Raw genomic sequence first — 13,700 nt, 5'->3', positions numbered from 1 at the left:
CCGTCCTCTCCCGTATCCGTCCAACTAGTGGATCTGCCGTCACCGCCCCCCCCCCAATGAAGCAGCGCCTGAGGAGCTCTTCGGCGAGGCGGCTTGGAGTCAGGAGGGGAAGGGGAAGAGGTAGAGGTGGGGAGGAGAAGCGGGGGGGAAAGGAAAGTGAGGTGCATGGCCGCAGGAGTTGTATTGGTCACAGTATTTTTATGTTGTGGTTGCTATTTTGTTGGGAGATTAGGAGGGAGGGGGGTATCTTGTTTTTTTGCATTTGTGTTCTTTGATTATGAAGTTTTATTTGAAATGTGAACACTTCTTTGAATGATATAAATGTCATCAATTTGTTGTGGGGTAGGGTGTTTTTTTACAGTTATAATTCTGATTTTATACAAATGTTCTCATTAAATGTTTTTTATTTCACATAACCTTGTTGCGCATTGTCTCAGATAAGACCGCTTCTCCCTGTAAGTGCGTGGGGTGTAAGTTCTCGTCCTCCTCCTCAGTGTGCCACCTCTTTGACTGGGCACTTAATGCTCTTGAATATACCTTTTGCCATCTGTAGTCTGCAGCATGTGCGTAGTCATCAAGACAGGCTGAGAAATTACAGGCCCCATTACAATCACAATCAGTATTATACCTATTGTTCACAAACAATAAATTTACCTAATAAAATACCTAAAATAAATTCAAATCATCCACAGTATGATAAGATCACCTTAAAAAAACTACACATCAAAACACCCCAGAACTTGAAGCAGCCTTTTATATGAACCGATCTCCGATTTGCAACATGGCGTCCATACTGCTGGGTTTAGTTCAGATGAGAGCAGCTTTTTCTCAGCGTTTTTTTCGGTGAGCGATATTTTCGGCAATATGTGGCCAAGGTGCCGAAAGTAACGCTCGCCGATATTATGGGCGTTAGTTCCGCCCATTCTGATCTTTACGGCAGAAAAAAGTGGGCGGGCGGTATTATTAATTCTCGGCATTAACTACATGCCGAAATGAACGCTGGGCGCTAAGTGAGTGATACATGAGCGTTAGTTTCCATTTTGTTGCTAAATGGGCGATATCTGGGCGTTATACCTCATCTCAGCGTTAAAATGGACATTAAGTGGGCAGTATCGATGCAAAAAAAGTGGAAAGTCTAGGCCATAGTTTATTGAGAAACCAAGATGAAAGAACAACATTGACAATGCAGAACACCACCAAGATCGAATATAGTCGAAGAGCATAAAGTAAATCAGAAAATAGTTATTCGGTAATGCCAATTTTGTACTTTACAAGTTTGAAGATTGTAGAAGAAAGGAAAGAATGAGCTGCTGGGAAAGAGTAAGTTAAGTAGGAGAGAATACAGTAAGCTTTAACTTCAACAGAGATTTGGAATAGCCTGTAAGATAGTGTATTTAAAGCTTTGAAAGAACAGGAGAGGATGTTAAGAGGAGTAGCACATCGGAGTGATCCTGTATTGAATTTTTATATGGTCCGTGTGATGTCATTTTTGTCAACAATACTGCTTCGAAATTGTATATGTTGTTACTATGATCACATCTCTTTTTGATTTCTCCAACCCCCCCAAAACTCATAACATGTTAAATAACTATTAGACTACTTGTTCCAGGGCAGATTGGGGATTTTGTAGTTGTGCTTGGCATATCATGTGACATGCTTGGAGGTTGGCCACATTTCAGGAGTACCATAATTTGACTACCTATGTTGTGGTGTGAAGATCAGGAAGGCTTAGTGCTTAGATTAATTTTAGAGATGTTGCTATTCAAAACCAGAGTAAACTAACTGAGTAGTTAGAGTGTTGAAGAGGGAAGAGCATGTGTATGCCCGTGTGACAGGGCAGGTGAGGGTGGGGTGTTGTGTAATGTAAAGGGCTTATATATGTACGATTACCAGTGTGATGGAATATGGGTATAGGTGTGTGTGTTTACGTGTGTGAGAGAGAGATTAAGGAACAAGAATGATTGAGTTTAGGAGATCAGTGTCATTTGGAGGAGGAGAACAATGTAACGCAAATTGGGTTACTGGAGTTCAATAGTTAGTACATAACTATTGGAAGCCAGAGTATGTTCGATTACTTGGAAGCAAGTTTGTTTTGGGACTAAATGCATAAATCTAGTGGACAATGTTTTTCAGCCCAAGGAGGTTGTTGTGATGGTGTCAGGGAGAATGGTGCTGAAGTTTGAGGACTCATGTGTGTTTGGTTCTTGATTCTGCGGTAATAGAGAAGGACAGCTAAAGGGTAAATGCACTGTACCATTGGTGACGCACAGTAGCCTCACAGACCACAGTAGTGATAAGGTATATTTGAAGATGTATGCTTTTACAGTAATTAGCATCCATTTTTTATTAAAAAAGTAAAATTCTTGTCAAATTAAGAAAACAGTTATCAGTAAACACCCTGATTATCAGTTTGATCATGTATCCTATTGGTATGCACTCCTGGTTTATATGTGACAGCGGAGATGGATTGCTATTGGAAACTGCTTAGGTTGTTCCTTGCCCGAGCCAATTGACAGGATAACAAAAAGCCTTTAAGGTGCTCAGAGGCAGATTAGTTTCCGCTAAGATATTTTAGCAGTATTTAGCCCAAACAAACGATTCAAATGCAGTATTTGTAAAGCCAGGTGAAAGAAAAATTATAGATCAGCATCAAGTTTCCTTTTTTAAAAGTGCTCAGCAATTAATAACAGTTGATACTATTTGGTTATTTAATAATAAACTTATTTTGACCCATGATAGACGGATTACTATTCATGTTTTTAATGTCCATTAAAAAAATCTATTGAACCAACCCAGATCTGAAAACGCTCATTACTTTAAGAACCAGCATTTTTTTTAAGTTAAATGCTTAAATAAACTATTCCCATATGGAAAAATAACAATTTAAAAATCGCTTTGTAACAATGCCCTGATCTTTTGTTTGAATTTTCCACATTCCAGACTAGTTTGTTTCCTATTGGACGGAGTCAATATCCTTCCTGCTGCCGTCACTGAACGAAACTGCGGGGAGTTATGCAGAAGCTACAACTGTTACAGTCATCGGATACCCATCAAGATCTGCGAGGAGAGCTGGTGTGAAAGCCTGGCTGATTTGCTGATTGTGCGAGGGAGATAACAAGCCGTTCAGAGTTCCTGAAACAGGAAATAAGCCGAGTTTGCTTTTATCTCGGGAAGGAAAGACGGAAGGAACAAGAAGTCCTGCTGTATCGTGAAGTGTGAGGTTAACGCATTTACGTTTTGCTGGGTTAATGCATCCTTAAGGTTGTCTTGCCAATGGCTCTGTTGGAATGAAAGTGCTCTCCCTTGTTTCCCCCTCCCTCAAACAACATACAATTGCGCGTAATGCTCGGAAAGGAGCTCTTTCAGTCCATTCCGACTCCCTGACTTCACATGATCTGAACTTGAAACAAGATCTGAGAGAAAGATAGCGAAGACTCGACTCGATTGTGTTTTGATGCATGAACCTTCAGAAGCTAACGGTTGATTTGTTTCACCTCATTTGCTGTGTAGTGACTCCGTTCCAACTACAGTAACCCCTGAGTAATATTACGAGTTTCGAGGGAGGGAAAGAAGGAGTCTCTCGAGGAAGGACTATGTTGGTGAAGGAGTTCAGGATTTGCATGCCCCTGACAGTAGAGGAGGTAAGTATAGCTCACATGGTAAATATTTAATGTGGTCTAAAAAAAATACGCTTCTGATCTGTGTAATTGCAGCCAAATTCGTTTTTAAATTTTATTTTCACATAATTTTTGTCCTGGATAACGGTTTAATTGTTTTGGTGGGTCTGCGTGGTTTTGAGCACGCTTCCGGTTGTTTGTTAGAATTAGGAAACGATCCATTTGTTTCGGTTTATCCATGTATGTATTGTAAAGCATTGCTGTCACATATAACAGAAATCATATGACTGCGCTGTGCACTGACCACGGGGTTGCCTCTTGAACACAATAGAAAGCGTCCCCGCCTTACTGGAAGTACTACTATTTAACAATGTCTTCATTTGAAAAGAAACAAATAAGTTGAGGAAAATCGGTGAAAGTGATAGCTGGTCAGATATAATAAGACACTGCTGAGGGAGTGAGTAGGACGAGCTACTTACACCAAAGGCGTTTTTTTTGGTGTGCAGGGTGCCTTTGTTTAGATTTTTCAGTTACATACGGTTTCCTCTCCTTCCTGTACGACTGCTGAATTATTACTATACGGCATGGCGCTTAACGGCACAGCTTGAACTGCATTAAAAACAAGGTCATCTTTTATTGTTTGAATAGCGCATGGTAAACATAAAAATGTGAATACGTTTATCGTGTAGTATAATGCATTCATCCATCCACGGTTGTCACCAGATGGCGCTGGAGCGAAACTCTTGTTTACCTTGTTGGTCTCAAACATTACAAGCTCAAGTGGAGCCACTGCACGCTACAAAGATTAACATCAACCTTGGTTTTATTTCCCCCTTCTAAGTTTTCGAATAAAATAAGTTTCCAATGTTTCATTAGAATTAGTCTTTGTTCTAGTCAAAAATACTGTGAACTTTTACGAGTTGGGGAGTATCGTCAACTCATTTTTAAATGTTATTGCCGTGTTTTTTGTATTAAAAGAACAAAACTGGGCAGTCGTCTGTGATACACGCATTCAGCCATTCTTAGAAAAATGTGAAAGATGCCAATGGTTACGGATGTGTCTGATTCTAATAAAGAACTGAGCAGCATCATGTTCTAAGCAACAATTTATACAGATTTGTGTGATCGTGCTAATTGGCATGTGACAGGTTAAGGGAAAACATTGATTTAGGTTAGTTGATATCGAATAGTGCAGTACCTTGCCAAGTCATGACCTCTATGTATTGCAAAAGGTGTTCAAGGATTTAAAAAATGAATATTGAAGAATTCAGAGGATTAGTAACTTGAAGTGATAAGGTATGTGAAGTGAATGGCAACCAATCCAGTTTTATGACTTTTTTGCATGATCTTTGTTTATGTGTGTGCTTTGTAACTACACATGCATACAGCATAATGTGAGACATTATGTAAGAGCAATATTGTCATGTGTTTTCTGGTAAAGCGCATAAACAATAAAATTAGTCTCTGAAAGGAAAGAAAACCTTGTTAAATTTTCTAGCAAAGGAATTAATTGTGCACGAGCTATAAAGGTTGATTCCCAATGGTCAGTTTAGGAGCAGCCCTTCACTGGCAGTGTATAAGGCATGTCGAATTAGGCTGGTGGGCCTCCGCGCACATGGTGCTGAACTGTAAATACTGCAGAAGAGGTTATTCAATTGTTGTGGCAGCATTATGTATGTGTGTTGCTTTATTACACCCAACAAGATTATTTAAATTGGTCCAATGACAAATTCCCCATGGTCCTCTGTAAAACAGCTCCTAATTCATTGAATGCCCACATAAAATGAGCACCAGGAGGCCTCCAAGTTATTCGATCCAGAGCTCCAGCACATAATGCTAGGTTATGATATTATTGAGACGGATTGTGACTGCTGTTTTTGACTTGCAAACTGAAATTTGTGTATTACAACGAGTGCTTATATCTTTTTCTATTGCTTAACATGATTTTCCTGCAATTCAGCATTTCTTTGTACATTTCTACAGCAGCATTCTTGCTGCAACCATTTGCCCCCTGCAGCTGCAAGTTCAGCACTTAGCATTGATATTCCATTGGGCCTTCCAATGGCTGTGCTGGATTTAGAGGAGGAAAGAAATACTTGCAGAGGGAGGAAAGGCAGGTTTGTCTTCACCTCAGGTTTCTGGTGCCGATCCGCAGGTGGCCCAGAAATGATATATTCTGATCCAGGCACAACTACCAGGGCATGTCTCAGAGACCCATTCCAATATCTGTTTCAGCAGGGAGGCTGTCACTGAGTTGTGTTGTGTACTGAAGCCTGAACTGCAGCTACAGCTTGCTTGTTGCCATCAAAGCAGCACCACACTGAACGTTTATACCAGATTCTCATTTCATGCCGGCACACGTGACATTTGCCAGATCAGTCAGAAGTCTGTACAGCAGTTCATCAGGAAGGTGACTGAAACCTTGTTTGCTAGGGCAGTGTGTGTGTCACTTTCCCCATGGAAGGAAAGGAATAACTCAAGAGGGTACAGCACTTCTACCACTTCTCAAAAGTGCAGGGTTTCATTTACCCCTATGTAGCCATCAGAGTGCTTAATAACAACCATGGGGTATATTTGAATTGCATTTTATGTGTTAATTTGTTTACTGGACTACCAGAGCAGAATAACGCAGATGACTTCAAGACACTGGGAGAAATCAAGATGTTTTCATCTTGCAAAAGTTTGCAGCCATCACTGTTATGTATGGAGAAAGAGTCAGACTGAACACTGTGAGCTCAAAGTAAAGTGTGACTGTAGTCTTTTATTGCAGGTCTCCAGAGTGCCTTTCCAACCTGTGAGGCCTCCTTAAATACCTGTGCTCCCAAGGGATTATGGGATCTCTTGGGACTCCAGGGGACGAGCCCTCTGGTGGCTGTACAGAGTAAATACAAGTCCACATATATAACAACACTCCCCCCCCCCCCCCCCCCCAACCAAAGTCAATAGTGTAACTATTTACAATGTGAGTCGATCTGGGGCCCTTCTCGCCCTGGTTGATCATCTCGGTGTGAAAGCTGGTATTGAATTATTTGTTGGGCCCACGCTGGGCTGCTGTGCAGCTGGCCTTGCTGGACTGCCTGGTGTGTTGGGCCCTGCAGGGCTGCTGTTGATGATGGGTTCTGCTTTGTGGTCAACTGTGGTGCCTGTTGCCACTGGTGTGTATGTTGGGGGATCAAAAAGGTAGGGTCCATGGTGGGTTGCTCAGGATAGTCCATGAATCTGAGTTTGATTTGGTCCAAGTGTTTCTGGTGAATGAGTCCATTTGAAAATTTGACCCGAAACACCCTGCTCCCCTCTTTGGCCACAACAGTGCCGGGAAGCCACTTGGGACCTTGTCCATAATTCAATACAAATACAGGATCATTGATTTCAATCTCGCGTGACACATTTGCGCTATCATGGTATGCACTTTGTTGAAGCCGCCTGCTCTCTATCTGTTCATGTAGATCAGGGTGAACTAACGCGAACCTTGTCTTAAGTACTCTTTTCATGAGCAGTTCAGCAGGTGGGATCCCAGTAAGCGAGTGGGGTCTCATGCGGTAGCTAAGCAGGACTCGGGATAGGCAAGTCTGCAGTGAGCCTTCAGTTATCCTCTTCAAGCCTTGCTTGATGGTTTGCATTGCTCTCTCTGCCTGACCATTGGACACTGGTTTAACGGTGCAGATGTGACATGTTTGATTCCGTTACGGGTCATGAATTCTTTGAATTCAGCACTGGTAAAACATGGCCCGTTGTCGCTCACCAGGACATCGGGTAAGCCGTGAGTGGCAAACATGGCCCGCAGGCTTTCAGTAGTGGCAGCGGACGTGCTAGCCGACATTATCTCACATTCAATTCACTTGGAATATGTGTCTACAACCACAAGGAACATTTTACCCAAGAATGGGCCTGCATAGTCAACGTGTACCCTCGACCACGGTTTGGAGGGCCAAGACCATAAACTTAGCGGCGCTTCCTTGGGTACATTGCTTAACTGCGAGCATGTATTACACCTGTGAACACAGGACTCTAAGTCCGCATTGATACCGGACCACCACACGTGGGATTTGGCTATTGCTTTCATCATTACGATGCCTGGGTGGGTACTGTGGAGGTCATTGATGAAGGTGTCCCTGCCCTTCTGGGGGACCACTACTCGATTGACTCACAGAAGGTAGTCTGCTTGTATAGACATTTCATCTTTGCACCGCTGGAACGGCTTTATCTCTTCCTGTATTTCCACTGGGACACTGGACCAGCTCCCGTGAAGCACACAGCTTTTGACTAGAGATAATAAGGGGTCCTAGCTTGTCCAGGTTTTGATCTGCCGGGCAGTGACGGGTGATTGCTCACTCTCAAATGCTTCCATAACCATGGCTAGATCTGTGGGCTGCGCCATTTCCACCCCCGTGGTTGGCAATGGCAGCCTACTGAGAGCATCGGCGCAGTTTTCTGTGCCTGGCCTGTGGCAGATGGCGTAGTTGTATGCGGACAATGTGAGAGCCCATCTCTGGATGCGGGCTGATGCGTTGGTATTTATCCCTTTACTCTCGGAAAACAGGGATCTAAGTGGCTTATGGTCAGTTTCCAATTCGAATTTTAGCCCAAACGGGTATTGATGCATTTTCTTTACCCCATAGAAGATAACGCTTCTTTCTCAATCATACTGTAGGCTCTCTCAGCCTTAGACAGACTCCTGGATGCGTAAGCAACCGGTTGCAGTTTCCAAAAATCATTAGTTTGTTGCAATACACACCCAACGTCATAACACGATGCATCACATGCTAGTACCAAACGCTTACATGGATCATACAACACAAGCAATTTGTTTGAGCATAACAATTTTCTCGCTTTTACAAAGGCATTTTCTTGGCTTTTGCTCGAAACCCATTCATCCCCTTTTCATAGTAAGACATGCAGTGGTTCTAATAGTGTGCTGAGACCCGGTAAGAAGTTACCAAAGTAGTTCAGGAGTCCCAGAAATGACCGCAGCTCCATTACGTTCTGTGGCCTCGGTTCGTTCTCTATTGCCTCCGTCTTGCTTTTGGTGGGCCTGATGCCGTCTGCTGCAATCCTCCTTCCCAAGAACTCCACTTCAGGCGCCAGGAAAACGCACTTCGAGCGTTTTAACCTAAGCCCCACGTGGTTGAGTCGACTAAGAAACTTCTCCAGGTTCTGCAGATGCTTGACTGTATTCTGACCTGTGACCAAGCTGTCGTCCTGGTAGACCACGGTGTGGGGGACCGACTTCAGTAAACTTTCCATGTTTCTCTGGAATATCGCCGCTGCTGATCGGATTCCAAATGGGCATCTGTTATAAGCAAAAAGACCTTTGTGCGTGTTGATGCAGGTGAGGGCCTTCGATGATTCCTCCAGTTCCTGCGTCATGTAGGCTGAAGTCAGATCCAGCTTCGTGAACATCTTTACTCCCACCAATGTTGCAAAGAGATCGTCGGCCTTTGGTACTGGGTATTGGTCCTGCAGGGAGAAATGATTGATAGTTACTTTGTAATCGCCACAGATTCTGATGGTGCCATCTCCCTTGAGGGCTGGGACGATAGGACTGGCCCACTCGTTGAACTCGATCTGTGAAATGATGCGCACTCTTTGCAGCCGGTCTAGCTCGATCTCTCCCCTTTCTCTCATCATGCTCTCGCCTTGGTGATGGATGGGTCACGCCCCTGGAATTAGGTGGATCTGCACTTTTGCTCCTTGGAATTTCCCGATGCCTGGTTCAACAGCGAAGGAAATTTGTTTAAGATCTGAGCACACGAAGATCTTTCCCAGCCAGCTACTGCCAAGCAGCGTGGGACCATCACCCGGTACCACCCAGTGTGGTAGCTTGTGCACCGCTCCATCGTAGGAGACCTTTACGATAGCACTGTCGATTACAGGAATCAGTTCTTTTGTGTAAGTTCTTAGTTTCGTGCGAACTGGAGTGAAGACTGGCCTTGAGGCCTTGTTGCACCATAATCTTTCAAAAGTATTTTTGCCCATGGTGGACTGGCTCGTGCCTGTGTCCAGCTCCATTGTTCAACATTCAGCATTATCGGGGGACAATCCGTGGTGAATGTGTGCACGCCATCTACCTCTGCCTCCTCGGTCTGAGGCTCTGGTTCGTCGTGATCCTCCATGGATTTGTCCTCCTCTGCAACATGGTGATTTGCAGGTTTAACAGGATTAGCAGCTCGCCTGCACATTTGTTGGAGGTATCCCATTGTTCCACAGCCATTGCAAACGTACTCTTTGAATCAGCATGAATGGAAACGATTGTCACCCCCGCAGCGCCAACAAGGTGTTAATGGCCTTACGTTCATCACCCTTGAAGGTGGACTCTGAGACATCTGTGGACGTGCAGCTGCAGGTATGTGTGACCTGCCCTGTACGTTACTGATATGTCCTTACTATACAGTATAAATGCACACGAGGCCCACGCTTGAGAGAAGGTCAGTCTGTGACCTGTCCTTTATTCCTCAGCACTCAAGTGATGAAGGTGGGTGGAGCTTCCCCTCTTATACCTGAAGGCCCAGGTTAAGAGTGTCTCCCACAAGTTCACCACCTAGTGGTCATTGTTCTCACAGTGTACAACTTAGGTCAGATTATACATGGGTTACAATACTGGTTGAATACATGACATCACCTCCCCCCAAAGTTTTATTGGGATCACAGGTTGAGTCTCTCTGGTGGTTTATGCTCTCTTGTAGAGTGCCTGAGTTGGGGCTCCAGTTGTTGGGCGCTGGCCTGAGTGTCTGCTGTTTGCGGTGCCTCAGGCCTATCTGGACTGCCCACAGTGACTGGGCTCTCCTCCCTTTGGTTCCGCTGTTCGGTCACCTGTGGTGGAGTGAACTCTACATCGTGTTCTTCCTCTGCTTTTTCAATGGGGTTGCTGAACCTCCTTTTTGTTTGATCCACGTGTTTGTGGCAGATTTGTCCATTGGTAAGTTTAACTACCAGAATCCTAATTCCCTCTTTGGCAATCACAGTGCCTGCGAGCCATTTGGGCCCTGCAACGTAGTTGAGGACAAAAACAGGGTCATTTACATCAATACATCGCGCCCTCGCATTCCTGTCATGGTAGTCATATTGTGGCTGGCGCCTGCTCTCGACAATTTCTTTCATGGTGGGGTGTATAAGGGATAACCGGGTTTTGAGCGTCCTTTTCATTAGCAGCTCTGCGGGTGGAACCCCTGTGAGCGAGTGTGGTCGGGATCTGTATGCCAACAGGAAGCGTGATAAGCGGCTTTGTAGGGAACCCCCTTGGATTCTGAGCATCCCCTGTTTGATTATCTGCACTGCTCGTTCTGCCTGGCTTGAACGGTGCCGTTCTGACATGGTTAATTCCATTGCCTGCCATGAAGTCCTGGAATTCAGTGCTTGTGAAGCACGGGCCATTGTCGCTGACCAAGATGTCCGGTAGACCGTGGGCGGCGAACATTGCCCGTAGACTTTCTACCGTGGCAGAGGATGTGCTTGAATTTAAAATGTCACACTCGATCCATTTGGAGTAGGTGTCGACTACAACCAAAAACATTTTTCCCATGAAAGGACCTGCGTAGTCCACATGGATGCGTGACCAAGACTTGGCGGGCCATGGCCAGGGGCTAAGGGAGGCTTCCCTGGGCGCATTGCCCAGCTGGGCACACGTGTTGCACCTGCGAACACACTGTTCCAGATCTGCGTCTATCCCTGGCCACCAAACGTGTGACCTGGCAATTGTCTTCATCATGACAATTCCCGGGTGCTCATTGTGGAGTTCTCTGATGAACACCTCTCTGCCCATCTGGGGCATGACTACGCAGTTTCCCCACAGTAGGCAATCGGCCTGAATTGAGAGTTCATCCCTGCGCCTGTGAAATGGTTTAAATTCCTCAAGGCATGCCCTGTACGTGGCTGCCCAGTCCCCATTCAGGACACATTTCTTGACTAGAGACAATAGCGGGTCTCTATTTGTCCAGACTTTAATCTGACGGGCTGTCACGGGTGAGCCTTCGCTTCAGAAAGCTTCAACAGCCATGACCATCTCAGCAGCATGCTCGGTAGCCCCCTCAGTGGTGGCTAGTGGGAGCCTGCTGAGTGCATCGGTGCAGCTTTCGGTGCCCGGTCTGTGCCGAATTGTATAGTCATAGGCGGCTAACGTGAGTGCCCACCTCTGTATGCAGGCTGATGTGTTTGCATTTATGGCCTTGTTGTCGGCCAAAAGGGACGTTAGGGGTTTGTGATCTGTCTCCAGCTCAAATTTCCTGCCAAACAGGTACTGGTGCATTTTCTTTACCGCATATACACATGCGAGCGCCTCCTTTTCTACCATCCCGTAGCCCCTTTTTGCCTGGGACAGACTTCTGGAGGCTGTAACTGACCCTTGGCATTGAAATGCTGCAACACACACCCGACACCATACGACGACGCATCACATGTTAACACAAGTTTCTTACATGGGTCATATAGCGTTAACAGATTGTTGGAACATAACAAATTGCGTGCTCTATTAAAAGCCCTTTCCTGGCTGTCCCCCCAGACCCATTCGCGACCTTTGCATAGGAGCACGTGTCACGGCTCTAGCAGCGTGCTCAATTTGGGAAGAAAGTTACCAAAATAGTTAAGGAGCCCCAGGAACGAACGCAGCTCCGTCGTGTTATGGGGTCTGGGTGCTCTCTGGATCGCTTCCGTCTTGGACGCAGTCGGGCTGATCCCGTCTGCTGCTACCCTCATCCCCAGGAATTCTACCTCTGAAGCTAGGAAGACGCCTTTTTCAGTCGCAGCCCTACCCGGTCCAGTCTGCGTAGCACCTCCTCCAGGTTGTGGAGGTGTTCTTCAGTATTGTAACCCGTGATGAGGATGTCGTCCTGAAAAACCACCGTCCATGGAATCGACTTGAGGAGGCTTTCCATATTTCGTTGGAAGATCGCGGCGGCCAAGCGGATCCCGAACGGACATCTGTTGTACTCAAACAACCCTTTGTATGTCGTGATGGTGGTCAGCTTCTTCGACTCACTCGCCAGCTCCTGGGTCATGTAAGCTGAGGTCAGGACCAATTCGCCTTCTATCTTTTCCCGCATCACGTATGGCACCGCTCTGGCCTTGTGGTGTACTGGCCTGGCATCCGGGTTTATGTGAATCACTACCTTGGCCCCCATGAAAGTGCCAATGCCGGGTTGAAACAATGAGTCAAATTTGTCCAGGATCTGTGAGTATGATACTCGCTCCACAGAGGAAATTGCATTGACATCGCCCCATTTCCAGTTCATGACAGCAAGCCAACTCCTCCCAGTAGTGCGGGACCGTCCCCCGGGACAACCCAGAGTGGCAGTCTGTTCTCCGAATCTTTGTGGGTCACGACTACCGTGGCGCTGCCTAGCACTGGAATGATCTCCTTTGCGTATGTCCGTAGCTGTGCGTCAATCGCCGATAATTTTGGCCTCTTGGCCTTGGAGGCCCACAACCTTTCGAACTGTTTGATACCCATCAGGGACTGGCTGGCCCCCGTGTCTAGCTCCATTGATACTGGGATGCCATTGATGAGCACTTTCATCATTCTCGGTGGCGTCCTGGTGTATGAACTGTATACGTGCTCCACATGAACTCGCTGAACTTCAGCTTCCAGCGATTTCCCCCAGCGTTCATTTCTGCAATTTCTGCAGGTATTTTGCTCATCTCTGCAAACTCCGGCTGAGTGTGTGCCTCCACGCCTCCAACATGAGCTGTTGTTGGAAACAAAAGGTCCCTTGCCAGTCGATCGTCCCTGACTGCCCCTGTGACTGTCCTTGAGTGCGCCATTAACAGGTGTTGATGACCCCATTACTGGCCGCATTGTCCCTTGCAATGGCGTGAATCGCCGTTCAGCTTGCCATTGTCTCTGTCGAACTCCCCCTCTGGATTCGACTACATGTTGGGGCATGCCCGATTGCCCTTGTCTGCCTGGAGAACTGTGTGCTGCTTTAACAATGTTGAATCTCTGTCCCAACCATTCCTTAACACAGTACCTCTCGTCTGTTCTGCTAGTGGCCATGCTCGCGTGGCTTAAATCCCAGTTTCTCGTCGCCATTGATACGTCCTTACTATACAGTATAAATGCACACGAGGCCCATGCTTGAGAGAAGGTCAGTC

The 13,700-nt window shown here is 45.9% G+C and overlaps 1 protein-coding gene across 1 annotated transcript in view; it reads left to right on the top strand.

Moving 5' to 3' along the window:
* Positions 1 to 13,700, top strand: part of LOC139226830 (cytoplasmic phosphatidylinositol transfer protein 1-like) — a 477,346-nt gene that overhangs the window by 26,175 nt on the left and 437,471 nt on the right. Inside the window, exon 2 of the mRNA XM_070857884.1 lies at positions 2,941 to 3,641. Coding sequence (XP_070713985.1) covers positions 3,594 to 3,641 — 48 coding nt within the window. The 5' untranslated portion in view covers positions 2,941 to 3,593. The remainder of the gene's footprint in view (positions 1 to 2,940; positions 3,642 to 13,700) is intronic.

This window comes from Pristiophorus japonicus, chromosome 16 (genome assembly GCF_044704955.1).
Source record: "Pristiophorus japonicus isolate sPriJap1 chromosome 16, sPriJap1.hap1, whole genome shotgun sequence".
Classification (NCBI taxonomy): Eukaryota; Metazoa; Chordata; class Chondrichthyes; family Pristiophoridae; genus Pristiophorus; species Pristiophorus japonicus.
The sequence above is the reverse complement of the archived record's forward strand: the minus strand, read 5'-3'. Positions and strand labels throughout refer to the sequence as shown.